Source organism: Dipteris shenzhenensis, chromosome 7 (assembly GCF_047967505.1).
Source record: "Dipteris shenzhenensis isolate YYH24624 ecotype China chromosome 7, Dip_SZ_1.0, whole genome shotgun sequence".
Lineage (NCBI taxonomy): Eukaryota > Viridiplantae > Streptophyta > Polypodiopsida > Gleicheniales > Dipteridaceae > Dipteris > Dipteris shenzhenensis.
In genome coordinates this window covers 42,828,222-42,846,402 of record NC_141602.1, presented here as the reverse complement: position 1 = coordinate 42,846,402, position 18,181 = coordinate 42,828,222, and the positions used below count along the sequence as shown (strand labels likewise).

Below are 18,181 nucleotides of genomic sequence, written 5' to 3'. Positions count from 1 at the left end.
TGGGTGAGCAATCAGGTTGGATGGAGCACGAGCATAGCTGACAGAGGTTACTACATCGTTTGATGCAGCTGTGGAACCGGAGTTGTGGGAAGAAGTCGACAGACGTTGCTGGGGCTTGTAGAAGTGTTGTGAGAGCTGAAGGCCTAAGCCGATCGAGGTGCAGCTGAGTAGATGTCATTGGCCTCTGTGTTGTTGCTGAGCCGGTTGGGAGCTTATGGGCTGCTGCTAGTAGATAGTCTAAGGCACTGCTTGTTGTGATGGTTGGCCGTGCTGGCTCAACTATTGGTGAGCTGTGGCAGAGGAGCTCTCTCTTGTTGAGGTTGCTCGCTGTTGATGGTGACAGCCCATATGGCTTTAAAGCTAGAGCTCGATGGGCTGTCTTTCTCTAAGGTTCTCTCAAAATGAACACACTCTCTCTCACAAAGGACTCTCACAAAATCTCAAAGCTCTCAATGAACACTCAAGAATCCATCATGAGCTGAAGCTATCGCATGGACATTATTTCACAAACTCTCCCTAACATCAAGATAAGAGTGTGCCACTCACTCTAAACTACCTAGGCTTGTGGGAAACCTATGCTCTGATACCATGTCAAATCGGGGGATCAAGCTCTCCTAGTCATGAGACAACATCCTAATACAACACTAATCTAAGGAGGATGCAACCTAAGTGCAAACATGATAAAGAGAGTGCTCATGACATGTACCTCAAGTCAATTAGGTTCCAAGATAGATTAGCTTGGAATCATAAGGAGAATCTTGAGATAGTGCAAAGTGCTTTATTTATATTACTTCAAATGAACTCCCCTTTTATAGGTGAGGGTACTTACATGCATATGCTTGCTCACATGTGGGATATCTCCTCCATGCCATGTGGTAGCTTGCCCTTTACTCATACCTTTGTTCTACATGTGCTCATGGCACCACAACTCTCAACATGAGAAGGTTGGGCTCAATTAACTCTCTCCCTATTTAACTGTAGTGCAGACACATCTAAGAGCCCATTATGAAATCTAGCCCCAAAACTCTGTACACCGATCCACCTACTGCGAATCTATGGCATACCCAAAAGACTTTGGAATGCTTTTTTTCTATTTGAAAATGATGTTGGATGACATCCTAGTAGAAACATACCCGGAGAAGGAGGAAAATAGCTACAAGGAGGACATGCTTCAGTGGTGGGTGTATTACTTGGAATCGGCAAAGATGGTGCATATTAATTTCCTTGGCTATTGTTTTTCTTGCTCCTTTAAGGTACCTGTCAAGCTCATGATATAGGTTTCTTTTGGTAGGACATGATGGAGGCGCAAAGTTGTATAGAGTGCAAATAGTTTAGGACACATTTATGACAATCACAATGTCCACCACCAGGATGGTTTAGGACACGTTTAGGATAGTCACAATTTCAACCACACCGGGGTGGTTTAGGACAGTGTCACCTCAAAAATGCCTTTGAGGGTAGATGCTATCAAGTGCATTGCAACTCCAGCGAATTGAGATGACAATTGGGATTTGCCATCCATGCAATTCTTCAGGTTGGTTATCGCGCTCTTGGAGATTGCCCTTAAGATACATCACATCCTTTCAGTTGCTCTATTACTGCTTGAACTTGCCAGAACTTCATGGTTCCTCTCGTATCAGGAAAGAAGTTAATGGTCTTCTTCAGCACATCTTAGAGGTTTGCTAGCAAGCTAGAAAGCTTGACTTCACCATCTTTACTAATCTAAGCATTAGGGTATACATCTAGAATATTTTGTCTCTTCTACTAACTTCTCAAAGAAGTGTGCTTGCGAATTGCCTCCAAGAATGCCTAGTGCATTTTCAATCACACTTTCAGTGATGGTAATCTTCTAACCTTGATAGACTAGTTGCCCCTCCTTCAAGTTCACCTCTTGTACCAACCTAGTGAAGTTTTTGAGAGCATCCAAATTGGGCTTTTAAAGAGCAATAGAGGAGCTCCCATATGTCACAATTTCAAGATCAGGGGAGGAGAGGCTCTTGTATTGTTCTGTAGAGGGGGAGGAAAGATTATGTGAGGAGCTCCCGGATTGTGCAGGTCCATTACTAGAGGGGATAGAAGTTGCAGGAAGAGTGCAAGGGAGGTAGAAATGGTCGAGAGGGATAGAAGATGAAATAGTAAAGGAAATGGAATAGCGGAGGCTTGAGTTTGTCATCCGAGTGCAAGGGAAAAAGAAACAGTCGAGAGAGATAGAAGATGAAACAATTAAGGGAATGGAATAGCGAAGGCTTAAGTTTGTAGCCCGACTACACTATCAAGGTGAGAGCCACCACAGTGACTGGCTTGAATTTTGATTAATTCAAGGTGGCAGTACTACCTTGCATGGTAATGAGTGATTAGAGGTGGTGGCATATTCTCAGCCACGTCTGTGGTGGCAGCTAAGATTCCACTAGGTTGGCTATTAATTACCAACACCGGGCTTGCATGCATGTTGTGACTACAATTCCATCAGGTTGGCAGTTAATTACCAGCGACCGTAGTGGCCTGATCACCCACCACCGGGCTTAAGCATGCATGATCACTAAGAGTGCAGTAAAAATTACCAGTCACCGGGCTCGCATACTCAAAAGAGTACTAGAGTGCCTAGCATTGAGTGATTAGAGGTGATTAGGCTTCATGATTTACTTTTGTGGGAATTACTGCCCGATGGTGGTGGCTCTCATCAGCCACGTCTATCATGGCTATGATTCCACCGGGTTGGTAGAGCTAATTAGTAGCCACTGCAGTGGCCTGCTCACCCACCACCAAGCTTAAGCATGGATGATCACTATGAGTGCACTACAAATTACCAACCACCGAGCTTGCATGCTTAGTAGAGTACTAATGAGTGATTAGAGGCGATTAGGCTTCATGGTTTACTTTTGTGGGAATTACTGCCAGGTGGTGGTGGCTCTCATTAGCCACGTCTATCATGGTTATGATTCCACCAAGCTGGCAGTTAATTACCACCCACCACATGGCGTCTGTTTCATTATTACCAACCCATCTATGGCACCTAAGATTCCACTGTAGTGGCCTATAATTAATATGGATGGAACCCTGAGATCTAGTCACCATGGTGGCTCAAACTTTATAATATATAAGATTTGTGGCATTTGGCATTTTACTACGTTGCTCTCATCCTCCCCTACTTTGCTACTCTGCTCCACACCCCTCCTCCAACTCTTTTCTGCCCCTGCTCTTCTTTGCTCCACGCTCCCTCCTCCAACTCTCATCACTCATCTACTCATCTGTTGATGCTCACCCACTCATCTTCACCATGCCTACTACCACCTGCCCTCGATGCACTGTGATCCCAATGTTATCTACCTTCTCATATAAGGTGATTGCATTGCACTCACCTAGAGTAGAAATGTTGGCACTATCGATTCCCCCCATATCTGCATGTCACCACCTTAGATGACATGCTCACCTCTTACCTTTTTATGGTTGTGTTGTATGGGTTCCCCCTAGGGCCTAGACGTCGATGAAGGCCTCAATATTTTCATAGTAGAGTACTCTCGACTTGTTGGGGAGGCTGTAATTGGAGTCCTAGCAATGTGCATGGTCTTCGGCCTCTCCATCGTCTCCTCCTTTGGCTCTCTAAAAAATTTTAATGCAACAAGCTAGACTGGCAGAAATACTAAGTTGTACGAATTCCCTCTTGCTCAGATGAGGTTCATACCACTTAGCAATGGCTGGATGTAATCATTTGGCCTCTAAGGATCTCAATGATCTTTTGGCTCACTGGATGCATGTTTTGGTGTCTAAGGCTCTCAGCAATTTTTGAGTTTTTATTACATTTATGTAATCTCTTTTTTTTCAATTTGAGGCTCTTAGTATGCACTGTTGTTAGCTTTTATATTTGAATGGATATGATCACTACCTGTAACCTTTTGGCCTTTAAGGCTCTAAGCAATTGCTAAGTTTTTATAAATGTAAGAGCCTCTGTTCAATTTTTCTTGGTATAAGTTGTTAATTTTATTATTGGGTGTCGATGTACATTGTAATCTCTTTTGCTCAATTTTCACTCGATGAATTGTAGTTTATTATCTGGATGGCATCACCAGCCCTCCAGTCACCATGATGGCTTGGAACACTTTTGCCCTCATTTATATTTTCCCTTGAGGGGTTCCCTCTAGGGGAAAGGGCCATATCGATATGCATTATACAATATCCAAGATGCCACTGGACAAATATGGCATGTTGATATCAAGGAAATACATTTTCCTTGGTACACAAATATATAACTCCAAGAATTAGCGCGGTGGCTATCATAGATCTCCTTCTGTTTGCCAATGCGTTGGTCATCATAGACCTCCTGTAATATGTAAAAATAGGTAATGGAGCTATAACTCCAAGAACCAGCACGGTGAGCTCTCCAAGACAACCTTGAATTCTGGGCGATGATAGGTCATTAGGCCAGAGACTGTGCTGAGATGATGCTCAGAATGATAGATTGCATCTCATTATCATGCCATGTGCAAATGGAAGGGACGAGTGGAAGCTTCAGATGATGTGCCAATGCTCGGGAGCACAGAGTGGCTTATAGAGAGGTTGTATTGTCATTGCACTCATTGCAAGCAAGAAGTACAACATCAACTCCGTATTGTCATGTGCCACTTAATGAGGATGTATGGGGAGGAGCCCAAACCACTACCCACCATTGGTGGTGCATGTGGTGATGGATCATCAAAAAGTCAATGCTATTTGAGTTCATGATTAATATTGCATGCGTACACGACATGAAATCTTAAGACAAGATCTTATATTTACACAAAACCTTGAGACAAGATGAGGAGGGTGGCGAGGGTGTGAGTATACCTTCACACTTTGAGAAGGAGTATAGTCTCCCGGATGTGCTATATGATGACGAGCATATGGTGGACATGATGGATTCTATTTTTAGGGACAATGCACATGTGATGTCCGAGTTTGAGGCCATGTACATGGCACCTTTGATAGAGGATTTATAGATCTTATGAACATGAGTGTGGGTCTTTGATATTTCCAGAGCTCCTAGACATACCAATGACATTTTTGCATGGAACACATCGATTGAAAGAGAGTCACGTATGATTGTGGAGTCATGGCTAACTTCACACAAGATAGCCAAGTAAGTGCTTTGGTTACCAATCTTCTCTCGCAGTTGGATTATTGTGGGACCATACATGAAATCTATGAAATTGATTTCAAATGATTTAGTATTTTCATTCTTGATGTAAAATGGTTTAGAACTATTTACGACGGTCTTTGTTCTTCCTGAGCATTGTGAGCAGGTGCATACTAATGATTGAATTAATTGAATCTTTCATTTTTAAATATCAATTGGTACATGTACTTAAGCATAATTTCATATAATCGATGGTATTTGGCACCCATCTTCAATATAGGTGGTTTTTCATCCGGATCATTTTGATCCAAGATGGTGGTACATGATCCAAGTTGCACCACAAAGTAAGCAAATTTTTGAAGATAGAGATGTGGATATGGAGATGCCACTACCAGTGTCAGATCCAATTGATTTAGATGGATCTAGTGAAGAAGATGAAGATCACAATATGAGCCAAGAGGAAGATCGAGATCACGATATTGAGGAAGAATATGGTGATCATCAAGAATCACTCGACTTTATTGAAGAAGATTATCAAGTCTTAGGTGAACGTATGATGCCAGAGTACGATGATGATATAGAAGATCAACTCTATATAGAGTTGGAGATAGACTTGTTTGGCGCACTAGACTTGGCTCACGATGAAGCCGTTGATGTAAATGCTCTTCATTGAATTTTTTCATCTCAAACTTGGACATGAATATATGAGCTTCAAACTTGATGTACATGCTCTTGTACTTTTATTCTTTCAAAGGATCAAACATGTATGAAAAGAATTTTTTTTTGTCATTGGGTAAAACTATCTTTAAAGGTTGGTATGGGAAAAAACACTCTCTGTAAAACGTTGCTATATAATGACTTTATACAAGTCTCGCAAGTCTCGCTATATAGTGACACTTTTGTAAATGTTGCTATATAGCGACGTTTATAAAAGTGTCGCTATATAGCGACACTTTTTAGACCCGCTTTGCATATTGACAATTAGTGCCCTGCATGCACTAAACATAGGTGCTTAACTATCGGAATAAGGCCCATGTGTAGCAGTGATTAAACCACTCACAAGCAACATGCAACACGCAACATGCAACATCATTAATGTTTCTAAATAGCTTTCACATAACTTTCGATCCTTAGAATAATAAACTACTAAATTCGTTTTTATTTCCAAGGAAATGGTATATTATGTTAAGTAATTCGAAGATCATAACATAATCCACTACTATATTAGTGACTACGTGATCTACTAACATAGAGAAACTTTTGTAAAGTCACTCTCGAGTGTTAATCTATTAGCTAGTGGAGGCTAGAACGGGAAACATATAATAGTATCACATAACCAAGATGATCTAGATTAGCTTTGCCAATCACACATCCGCTTGGGGAGGGTTTTATCGGGATGAATCGAGCGGCAAAAGCGGGCCATCATTCGAATAAAACCCAACTCTTATGACACCTATGTATACAGATAGATATCATATATAATAAGATCAAGGCGAATACGGGTTGGAAACAAAGCGAGGCGAGGCGAGGTGAATCCAACAGACCAAAGCGGATCATCTCCTAGCCTGACTAATACATAAATAGGCATCTTTCCCTCTCTCTCTTTACCTCCCCCTCTCTCTTTTACTCTCCCTCTCTCTCTTTTCCTCTTTTCCTCTCCCTCCCCCCCCCCCCCTCTCTCTCATTTCCTCCCTCTCTTTCCCTCCCTCTCTTTCCCTCTCTCTCTCTCTCTCTCTCTCTCTCTAATTTTCTCTCTTTAATAGCCTACTGATAGTCAACCAAGGCAAGGTGAATCCGATCAGCTGAGGCGGGTCATCACCAGGCCTGACTACTAACCGACACCAAAGAGAAGGAAAACTCACCCAAAGACTCAAGAGGAAATGCAAGAGAAAGCGATAGGTATGTGCAGCACAATAGTGGCAGGAGTGAGGTCTTTTTATAAGATTTTGCAGCTCCACCTTGCAGTACCCGCCTTGACCACACGGTGTGTGAATGGCCACAATTGCATATCACTTCAAATTAGACGATCCACGATGACACACATGCTGATATGACAACCATCGTGCGGTATGGGTGTGTCACCCTAAAAAAAACCGCACGGTATTGTTACGAGAACATGTGGGGTCCCTCATACCGCTTGGTATGGTTATATACTACACGGTGTTCAGATGAGTGTACTACACGGTAAGAGGACAAATTGCATGGTAGGCTCTCGGTCGATAGCCGCTGTAAAGTAACACGTTTTTTGGTGTTTAGAGCGTTAGGTCACATTTTTAAAATGAAAAGTACGTATTGAAATGCTACAAGATGTTGCAATGTGACCACACAAAACCCACAACATATATCTCGGATCAAGATACAGAACGAAAAACAAAAGTGTACCTTTTGCCATGCCCCATGTGATAGTGCTGAAATATCCATCATTAGCTTTCATCTATTATGCCCTAACTGCAAAAATACCCTAAATAATAAGATTTGAAGCACGTGATTGCTCCAAGACTCTACCAATTGATCAACCCATTGTTATCACAACTCTATACTACGTTCTAGCCATAAGCTAGAGCCTTCACAACTTATGAAAAACTTTTTAAAACAAATGCAACACATGTACATGCATACTACTCCCACTACATGATAGAATCATGCCCATCCAAAAGAAAGAAAAGAAAACATGGAAACATAGTGTGTCATGCAAAGAGAATTATATACATGGGATAATGCATCACACAGAGAGGGCATAAGAGGATGGAGTGAGCAACAATGGAGGAATCACTCACACTAATAGCAATGTATCACCCATTGTCTTGTGCTTTGAACATGTTGTGACCAAAGATTGCAGTTAGAATATTGTAAGAAGTCTCTCTCCCTCTCTCTCTCTCTCTCACACACACACACACATAGACACACACACACACACACACACAAGAACAAAAAACTTTGATTTCTCCCTATCTCATATTATTCAAAATATTTAGAACCGTATTCTTGCCTATTGCATATATTCTAAATCCATGAAACTTCTTACATGTAGGTGATGTAAAGAGAAATGGAAAGTGACTTTCCCTGGGTGTTTATACTGATGCCTAGGTTTGTGCCATCTCTATCCATTCTTTTTAAATTCTATTTCAATTGAAACGGAGTGGTGATAATCACATTTCAATCACAAATGAAACGCTTAATTTTTATCAGATCCAATGGAAGTTATAACAAATGAAATGCTTAATTTTTATTAGATCCAATGGACGTTATATCAAATGATCAAGCATAGACTCTTAAAATGCTAATATGGGCACTCATGTGTGGTGTGCAGTGGAACAACTAGTGGGCACTTAGCATGTCAAAACTTTTTGGTACCCATGAATAAATTTTGAGTGCTCTTACACATCATCCTACATGAGACACTATTAAAAATAAACTTGAGAAAATTTGGAAATAAATGCACCCTACATGTTAATTTTAAGACAATGCATAGAATTACCCCTAATATAAATATGTTTCTGTAATTTTTAAGAATAAGATTACCCCTCCTTTTGAACTCTCATGGTATACTTACATTTCCCAAGTGTCCTCCCCCCCCCAGGTTGAAACCTTGCATCTCTTTGGTTGGAAGGATTATCATATCCTCCACAAAGTAAGTAGTAGTGACTTGCCCACTAAGCAGGGCCCAAAGTCAAAGCTCCATCCCACAAAGTAAGCAGCATAGATGTGCCCACTTAGCAGAGTGCAAAGCTAGAGCTCCATCATGGCAATGCCAAGTTGGAACATAGATTCTTCTAGAGGCACCTAAGGGAAACACCTTGGATAGATTATGGGCAAAACTTAGCATTGAAGTGGCTAAGTGGCCATCGTGGGAATCCACTCTAAAGGTGTTGCCTTAACTAGAAAAGAAATCCACGTGGCAAATAGAGCCCACGTGGAATATACATTTTAATCATCTAGCAAATCAACTAGTTTTGTTTTTGTTTTCTTTGTTATTGTAAAGAAAGGCATTAATGCCAATCTGAGTATATTCTCCGTCAAACTGCACATTCTTTTGAAATTGTTGTGGTAGCTGGTTCAGAGGCCAGGCTATCTACAAGCGACAAACAGAAAAGCGAGGGTACTCTTGCCAACTAGATGCCGTGTACGTTTGCCTGCAAGCTCCTGTGCAACATGACAAAATAATGTGGTGTTGCAGCAGTAAAAAACTTATCAAAATTTGCCAGACTTCTGCTTGTCTAGACGTGGACTAGGAAGTTGCTTTCTATATTTTCCCAAAGCTCCTTGTGCTTCAGCTTGCGCTATATTATATGTCACAGTGGGCACGAAGATCGGTATTTTGGCATGATGTTTGGAGGGCAAAAACAGGTTTTTCCTCGAATCTTGGTAGCATGATTGGGCATGCAGACTTTGGTTGGTTTTAGCCAAATCGTTGGCGAGTAGAAAATGTTGGGGTGCTCCCCAAATTGGGACAGATTTAGAAAAATTCATCGTTGAATACGGATCTTTGTCTTATCTTTCACAGGTGATCGCCCACTTTGTTTGCAAGTTGTAATGCCGAAAGGGTTATGACGAGAGGGATAAGCTAAAAAATCTTAGTATAATTATGAACAATGATTTTTTGTGCTTAGGCGTTGGGGAGACGAACATTTTCTGTTTACTGGATTATTTCAACGGTTCAGATGATTTCCAAGGTTGTATCCAAAGTTGCCAGGTAGGATATGGCGGATTTTGGAGAACTCTGGCACTAGCTGCTCCTTTTAGGTTTTCAGCAATAATCCACTTGGAAAGCGGATTTACGCGATGACAACTAACAACGAACGAAATCGATAGCTACGTCCAAGACAACGAGTAGTTTTCTTGATGGAACCAGTTCATGTTGATCAGTAAATTCGCGAATCTTGCTGATCAATAGTTGCCGACATATGTTGCTTGCAAATTAAAACAGAAAGGAACATGAAGAAACAAGATAGAAAGCAAAATTGTAGACAAATGCAGTACTGCTCAGTTGATGGAACTATTCGACAGAGACAGGAGAGACCAAGAAAACCTTACAGTAAACCAGACAATAAGAAATCTATGTGCATGTCAGGCACCGTCGAGAGGAGCTTCATCCATTCATCCCGTCCGATTACGATCAGAAGACCAGTTTTTAGACTGTCCAGTTCGAGAGTTCTTCTTTCTGCATGCTAGAGTTTGTCGGAAATGCTACATCGTCGTATTCCATCACTAATTACTATCTATCATAGATCGGGAAAGCACCTTCCTGCAAGACTGCAAGGAGCTCATCTCTGGTGTGAATTCGAGACTTTCTCTCGTCGGCAGCCGCATTAAACCCTGCTGCTTCCGACATAGGGAATCTGCCCATGCATCTATGTCTAGAAGTGAGCTCACAAATCATAAAAACTGAAGAGGCAGCCGCAGAAAGCGTGCTTGTGCGACACGGTGACCATGTCTGAAGTTTTTCCCTCAATCTTTTAGGGGCCAGCTGTTGGAGCTGATAGCAGAAATGGTCGCCAAAACCGCACGGGCTTCACAAAATCTTACTGACAAGTAAAGAGGAACGTGTTTTGTCGGCAAAACGGGCGGACGAATTTGGGCAATGCGAGGTCGGAGGCAGCTTAATTATAGGAGCTAGGGGAGTAGGGGAGGAAGCTAGGAGAGTAGGGAAGACGAAAACGATGGTGCGCTCACGCAGATTTATGGGCTGGCGCTTGACTTTTGGGTGAAAGACGCAGTGCAGAAGTTGTCGAAGTTGTGCCTATGCCTTACGACGAGTCCGATCAGAGGGACCTCGGAGGATGTGCATGGTCTGTTGCGACTTGCGAGTGTTCTGCGAGCGAAGATCCTGGCATTGGCTGGCAGTCCATGTGAATGCATGTTCGGTTTTCTGTTTGTAATCTAGGCGGGGAACTTGATCATCAGCTGCGCAGTGTACCCTTCCGAGTTCCGATTGCTCTCCGTCATCTATATTTTTGCTGCTCCATCATCGCGGCTTTCGTCACTTCTTCTTCTCTCGCAATCTGCCACCTCTCGTCGTCCTGCTTCCCCCCATTGAATCCAGATGCCTCTCGACAAGCAGTAAATGACTCGCCAACCTGCTGATGGTGGCCTGATAGTGAAGCAACACGATCGATCGATCCATCGCCTCGATCCATCGCCCAATGGCCTCGATGTGATTGTTGCCTGGTGATGCCGTGATCCGAGGGTCGCTCTGACAGCCTCATCAAAACGTGCCTGCGCGGCGCCCTCGTTCTCCGATCTTCGGAGAAAGGCCGTCAATGATCATCTCAAAGAACAACAAATCTATGACCCTGAGCAAAGAAGGGGCCGTGGTCTAGGTCTTATACAAGCGCCCTCCTCGCATTCAGGACCGAAGAATATGAATGGATCGTTACTATGGACCATTCTGAACGAAGATGAAGGTATGATGAAGCCCGAGGGCGATGAAAAACATCCAAAGTTTGAAGACGATCTGGTTATCATGTAATTACAGCAATAAAAGCAACCTAGCTGCTTCATCGCCCAATTTCATCAAGGGAAAGTCGCCAGCTCTTGTACATTCGATCAGATAATGCCGGAGTGTGGCCCGACCGCTGGACAATAACCAACTGCAAAGATCAAAAGCGTTGCGCACGCATGCGATTGGCAATCGCCATGGCTACTGTAGGCAAGCTTTTTGCCCAAATGCTCCATTTTGCTTGCCTTTTGCACATTGCCAGCAGCAACTGATCCGCTCGCACCCGCAAACTCTCCTTCCACTTTCATCCATGTCAAATCTCTCATAGTCTCAGCCCCCACTTTTGACAACATGTGTTGCGGTAGCTGAGAACTGCCATTGCTCCACTCCTGACATCTCCCTGCTCAGTGCTGACATTTCTTCCCCATGACGCTTTCTACATGCACTCCCCAAGGCTTGCTTCGTTCTTCTCTACCGATTTTATAGCCATTCTATGATGCTCTGCAAATGCTGTTCTCCACTTCCTGCAGCTTTCCAACAAGTCATTGAAATTCCTCTTTGCCCACCACCACTAATGAATCTCTGACTCCAGCCCTCATTCCCAAATCCCTAGCCCTCTTTGCTGTGATAGATAATGCAGCTTCTCCTCTTTGTGTCAAGTCATTAGAACTTCCACCTGAGTCCGCTCCGCACTCAAATTTGGAACTTCTTGAAGATTCTCCCTGAGGCTTTCCCTTCATTGGGACGCTACATGTTGTATAGCATTCTTGAATACACACGGTACCCTGCACATAGGCAGCATTCTCAAAGACTGTCATCACAGCCGGCGGGTCCCTTGTCAAGAGGTATAATCGTCGCATTCCAAACATCGACCTTACCGAACTTCAAATTGAATGTAGCACATTTTTCAGCGAATTCAGGGAACATTTGGGTTCCTGTCGGCTGAGTAGGAATGCCACGGTTCCCGAAACCTTTTGTTTGATATTCTCAATCTTATGAATTATGCATTCCAAAAGATACCCATACCCATGCCATTACTGCACGTTTAATAGACTCGATCACCTGCACCTCGCGATCATTCCTTAGACTTATTGGACGTCATTCTGTGCTTAGAGTATATTCGATCAAGGGTTTTTCACCAGCTTATTCTCGATGTGTACTGGAACTACTCAGTGATAACGCGTGCCGATTAAATCTTGCAGGCACAATCTCCTCGATGATCTATTTTTGACGTCTGTGTTGAAGAGCTTGAATTGGCGTTTCACTCAAACTAGGACAACTTTGAGCACACATTAAACTAGTAGAATGGGCAGACAACCCTTGATGTTCCTGCTATGGGTATTGGCCGGTTTCGCAATGGGAAACGCTCGCCCTCGATTTTTAACAGGTGGACATGTTGGATTATTGCTTCCCTTTACATGTTCTCTCAAAATTTGAAAGCTTTGAAAATCGTCTCAGCTGCCTTCAAGAAATTCGGTTATATGCACTCATTCTGTTTTGTGTTTATGGCCATACAGGAAACAGTGCTACGCAAACCCATGTAAGTTCCCAGCTTTTGCTTGTCTGTAGTCTAGCTATGTAGAGGGGAAATGGAGTTGATTTTCGGAGGAGGTGATCTCTGTTAACGCCGCCTGACTAACTATTTGTGCCGTTTCCTTCAGTTCGGAAAAGTGAGCGCTTACGTGAGACACAATACGGAGCGCAGGAGTGAATTGACGTCCCTTGCGCTGGAGACGAAGATTGGTTCCAGGCCGCCATCTTGTCACAGCAAGTGTAAAGGATGCGTCCCTTGCAGCCCCGTTGAAGTAACTGTGCCGCCATCACAAGCAACGGAGAAAGCAACCCTACCCACAGATACTTTCCAACCGACCAAAAGCTCAGAGGACGATCCACCTTATTACAATCTGGCCTGGAGATGCCGGTGCAAGGGCAAGGACTATAATCCTTAGTGCGAGCCGTGCACGGTCAGGGAAAGCCAAATTAGTACCCACCCACGAGTGGACCACGGCGCGACAGCTCGTTGTAAGGTGTAAACATTTTCTCATTATATATGATACGTACTACAGGAAGAGGAAGGAATGGAATGCAGCAAGGTGTACACTGTAAAGTAATGAAGTACTGCAGCGGTGTGTAACTTATCCCGCAAAATGAAATGTGAAAGGCTAATGGATCGGTAGGGAACCAGTAGTGATTCGGCTAGTAGAGAGGTTCAGGAGTGATGCGAAGCGTATAGTGAAATTGATTCAGGTTGCAGAGGTTTGATAGGTATTATGTGATGAGCAGATCGAGTGATCACAGAGAGAGAGAGAGAGAGAGAGAGAGAGAGAGAGCAAAGGTAGGGGATCCTAGGGGTGAGATGAGACAGGAAGATGCATGCAGGAGCAGCTGGGTGATGGCAGAATGAGGTAGCATCAGCAGCAGAGATGGGAATCTTTAGGGGTGTAGAGTGTGATATGCGTGGATGGGGCCAAAGAAAAGTGTCTGTTGTGATGGAACTTGCTGTATGGAAAGTCGAAGATCACATCAACCTTTGAAAATTAGAAATTGCTGATGGAAGGGATGAGATGACGAGGGAGAGGGCCGGGTTTTGGCATTGTGCAAAATTGCAAATCGCATCGCAGGGCATGAGGGCAGCAGCAGGAGCAGCTGGTTTGCAGCAGGCAACAACTTGTGAGGCCGTTTGAATCGAGGGTGATCACAAGAGTACTGTGTTGGTGATTTACGTTCACGTAACGTAATTCGTGTCATCGCCATGGATAGCGTGCCGGAAAATTGTGCAGAGTTTCACGTTGACGTAAGTAAGGCCATGCAGAAATTGTTGGGTGATCGGGGTGCACACCCGGACGCTCCTGAACGCATTCTATCGTCGTAATAATACAGTAGTCAGAAGCTTTGCAATCGCGATCGAACATAACTCTCTTGCCGATTTTATTGCTCATTACACGAATTTGGATTTCCTACTAATTCGATACGAGCAGTTTTTGCCAATTTTGTTGCTCATTACACGATTCTGGGTTTCCAACTTTCGAGTCAATTGCGGCTTTGCATGGTACTCATCGATGTCTTGTTAAACTCGAATCTACGCCGACTTGTTAATTGCGAAACGCGTCTCAGAATCTCAGCATATCGTATTGCCATTTTAATTTGTTTGTTAACCACAAGGCTGCTGAAGATCGCTCTGTCTATGCATGAGTTTTGTCAGTAGAAGTGAGAGTCTCGTTTTCCAAACTCCATTATTCTTGACAGATTTATTCACCACACTGTCAATTGTCTGCATTGCGCGCAGTTTATGCGAACGTCAAATCTGCTCAATCGCAATCGTCTATTGTTTTCATTTTCAGCACGTTCATCGACCAGTCAAATCTATGCTCAATTCACAGCCTTCTTTAAGCATATTGAACGATCGATATCCAAGGTGGGCAAAGTTCCCAATGGCGCATAAACCCTCCACCATGGCTATAAATTACGCTTATCAGATGCTTTGGTTGTCTCTAGACAAAATTTCTATATATATTAGAACACGTGACAAAACCACACAATGTGATGGCTACACGTGGTCAAAGTGTTACATCTAATAAGCATGTACATTTAAACAAGAAGGCGTGAATGCTATGCTCTTTGTTCACATGGAGGGAGAGAGAGTGAGAGATGAAAAGACACAAATGAGATAGAGAGAGAGCATTTTATGAGAAGTCTCCATATATCAACCTCCAAGTCTCCCCTAGCCCTCCTTAATTATCAAGGAAATACCATGAGTCCTTTTTTGACACTTACTTTCAATGCTTTTAAAAAAGTTGATGGGCCTTGATATAAATGCCGACATGGAAGTTAGAAAGTTGTTAGAAGTTATCTAGAAAGAAACATCAATATAAGCATCGAAATAGTGTCGATATGAAGCTAAACCCCATTGTAGAGTTGTAAAATTTCCATGCATTGCTTTGATAATGTAGATTGTGATATTTCATAGTTTAATGCATAGACATTCGGTGTAAAATCTTTGATGTAGAAGAAGCTACATGAATTCATGAACTCTTGAAAGACTAGTATAACATAATAAATGTGTATACATAGTCAAATATGTGGATTATTAGTTGAATCCTCTCCATGCTCCTCTATAATAAGTCACTAACATCAACATGTTCATCATGCCACTAAGTCTTCGATGTTGTCTATATTAAAGACTAGATTTTTCACATGTAGGTTTGAGTAATGATCTGAAGAGCTTGGCTCATGAGTGAGAATTGTTTGTTTACTCCAATATTTTGCATCTCTTCCTTGATGCCCTTTTTTTCAAAGACATGTTGCTTTCTTGGTATAAATTGAATCACATACCACCATCTTACATTTAAGCGGTTTGAATGAAAAATAACCTAAGCAACTTATGTTATTAGATGCATTAAAATTTTAAATTCTACAATCCAAACTATCTGATAAGCATGGGATTATAAGAATAGTATGAAAATTTACGTATATGTTCACAACAATGGGGTAGCACAAATGTATTCATAAGATCATTCCAAAATTTGCTTGAGTCAATGGCCAAAAAACTATTTGAATCCATCCCTTTTGACACTTTCATGAAATGTCCTACAGAGAACTTCCATCGGACAATATTTCTTCCACTTGTGTTGATTCACCAAATGGACAACTAGATGCAATTGAATATCTAGTATCTTGTTGGAAATGCCTATTAAATTAGACATGCTACTTTGATGGCTTGAACTTTCAATAGCTCGATTGCTAACTTTATAATGTCGCTTGATGATATCCACCTACAATATGCCTCCAATATTCTCAAGATATTCATAAACACAATTATTATATCAAAGAAAATGAATTCAACTTCAATGGATGGTTTGGGGTTGTAAACCTCTCAAAAGAGCATAGCTTAGTGATGAAGCTTGGCCTCCTCCGTTAAGTAGTCCTAAAGCACTATTCGAAGCATATATTGTTGCAAAGACAATGTGTTGATACATTAGCAATGGATATTATTTAGAAATATACATATGGCATCAAAATATGAAACAACCCAAATAGATTATAACTACTTAACATCTCATGCTAATCGTGTGACCATAGACTACTTAATACTCTATCAGTGTAATTACATATTATGCTAATCTTATGACCATAGACCACTCAATATTCTATCGGTGGTGATAAAGCACCCTTCAAGGAATGCATGTATCCTATTGTGGTTTTTACTTTTCAGGATTGCAATCACACTTTTTGGGATAACTATTATCCATTAGAGTAAAAGCCCAGCGTGCCTTCGGTAGCTTTGCCCTCCCATTCATCTAATTTATTAGCCACATGCTCCTCTTTATTTCAATAATCCTTGAGGATTCTTATTACTTCTAATTGTCTTTAACTCCTATCATACGCTTCCCTAATAATTTAGAAACCTTTTTGAATATGTGCCTTTTAAATGTTTCTAATAAACAAGGGTTTCAAAATTGAAACACTTTTCATGCCAAACTATGTCCACAAAATGCCCCCTGCATTTTTGGACCTATTCAATTGTGTAACTTGTGATAGTCATACATGGCCCCCATAATAAAATCCTCGATAAGATTAGGTCTCTTTTGTTAACTGATCATGAGAATACACTAGATTGCCATGCCACAAAAGGCTTGAAGCTCATCCACCAATGGTGCATCTTGGTTAGTATGTTCTTCATGGCCTTATGCTTACATCTTGGAATTATTAGGGCTAGCATGAGATGTTCATTATTTATAGTAAGTCACAAAGGACTATTGTAGTGCACAACTATCACCAACCATTAAATAAAGTAGTGTTGAAATTTTGGGCAACGTAAGGGTCAATACAAACATTGAAATAAATATCAAAAGACTTACTAGATTAGACCTTTCATAGCATCAATGACAAGGTTGATGAAAGCACCAAGGTAAAATCACGCTATGGTGTATGTAGTATTGGCAAAAATGTAGTCCTATATACTAGTACTATTTCACAACCTTTTATGCATGTCACCTTTTGAAGGGAGGGCCAAACCTAATCTCTTTATACCACTCTCTTTCCTCATTCTTTACAATCAACTTGGTCCTATTTGGATCAAAGGCACAATCCTAGCTGTATGGACTTGCCACTATTCATCAAATGACATCACTATCCAGTGCTGGCATATTGTTAACCAATCGGTTAACCCCGCCTTCTTTATCTCGATGTAGTACTTTAGATCGTGTAATGGTCATGGTTATTGGTTTGCTGTCAGTAAAGATCATTCCTGATGAGTACTCGTGTGAATTTTGCCATTTGCAATGCTTCATAGGTGTTCAATGGATCCTTTGTGGTAGGATTGTTGCTAGAAAGATGGATATTGCATCTAGTACCATTGGATTTCATTGGCATGGCATGGCTTGATTGATTATAATGGTTAGACATTGGGTGGATGGATTATAGATGAGTACTTGTGACCTTTCAAAGAAAGAGAAAGAACAAGAAAAATATAAGGTGTAAGTTAGTAGGGAGAAGGTGTTAGTAAGTGTTAGGGTTAGTAGAGTAAGTACAGTGTATTCTTGTTCTCCTCGTTAAGTCCCATATTTGATTTGAGTGGAACTTTTATTGGATTCTTGTCAGACTATGTCTTTCACCTACAATGCTTGTAAGTC

The 18,181-nt window shown here is 41.8% G+C and overlaps 1 protein-coding gene across 1 annotated transcript; it reads left to right on the top strand.

Annotated features, from left to right (window-relative positions):
- Positions 1-10,955: 10,955 nt before the first annotated feature.
- Positions 10,956-14,412, top strand: LOC147900377 (EPIDERMAL PATTERNING FACTOR-like protein 6). Its single transcript, XM_087377396.1, has 4 exons — positions 10,956-12,394; positions 12,752-12,936; positions 13,067-13,089; positions 13,211-14,412. Exons 2-4 carry the CDS (start codon positions 12,855-12,857, stop codon positions 13,496-13,498), a joined length of 393 nt encoding a protein of 130 aa, XP_087233522.1. The 5' UTR covers positions 10,956-12,394; positions 12,752-12,854; the 3' UTR covers positions 13,499-14,412.
- Positions 14,413-18,181: the final 3,769 nt, after the last annotated feature.

Excerpts from the sequence above, each read along its gene's own strand:
- LOC147900377 (XM_087377396.1), top strand. The coding sequence starts at position 12,855 with ATGGGCAGACAACCCTTGATGTTCCTGCTATGGGTATTGGCCGGTTTC. Across the intron at positions 12,937-13,066 it reads TCGCCCTCGATTTTTAACAG|GAAACAGTGCTACGCAAACC; the intron begins GTGGACATGTTG and ends ATGGCCATACAG. Across the intron at positions 13,090-13,210 it reads ACAGTGCTACGCAAACCCAT|TTCGGAAAAGTGAGCGCTTA; the intron begins GTAAGTTCCCAG and ends CGTTTCCTTCAG.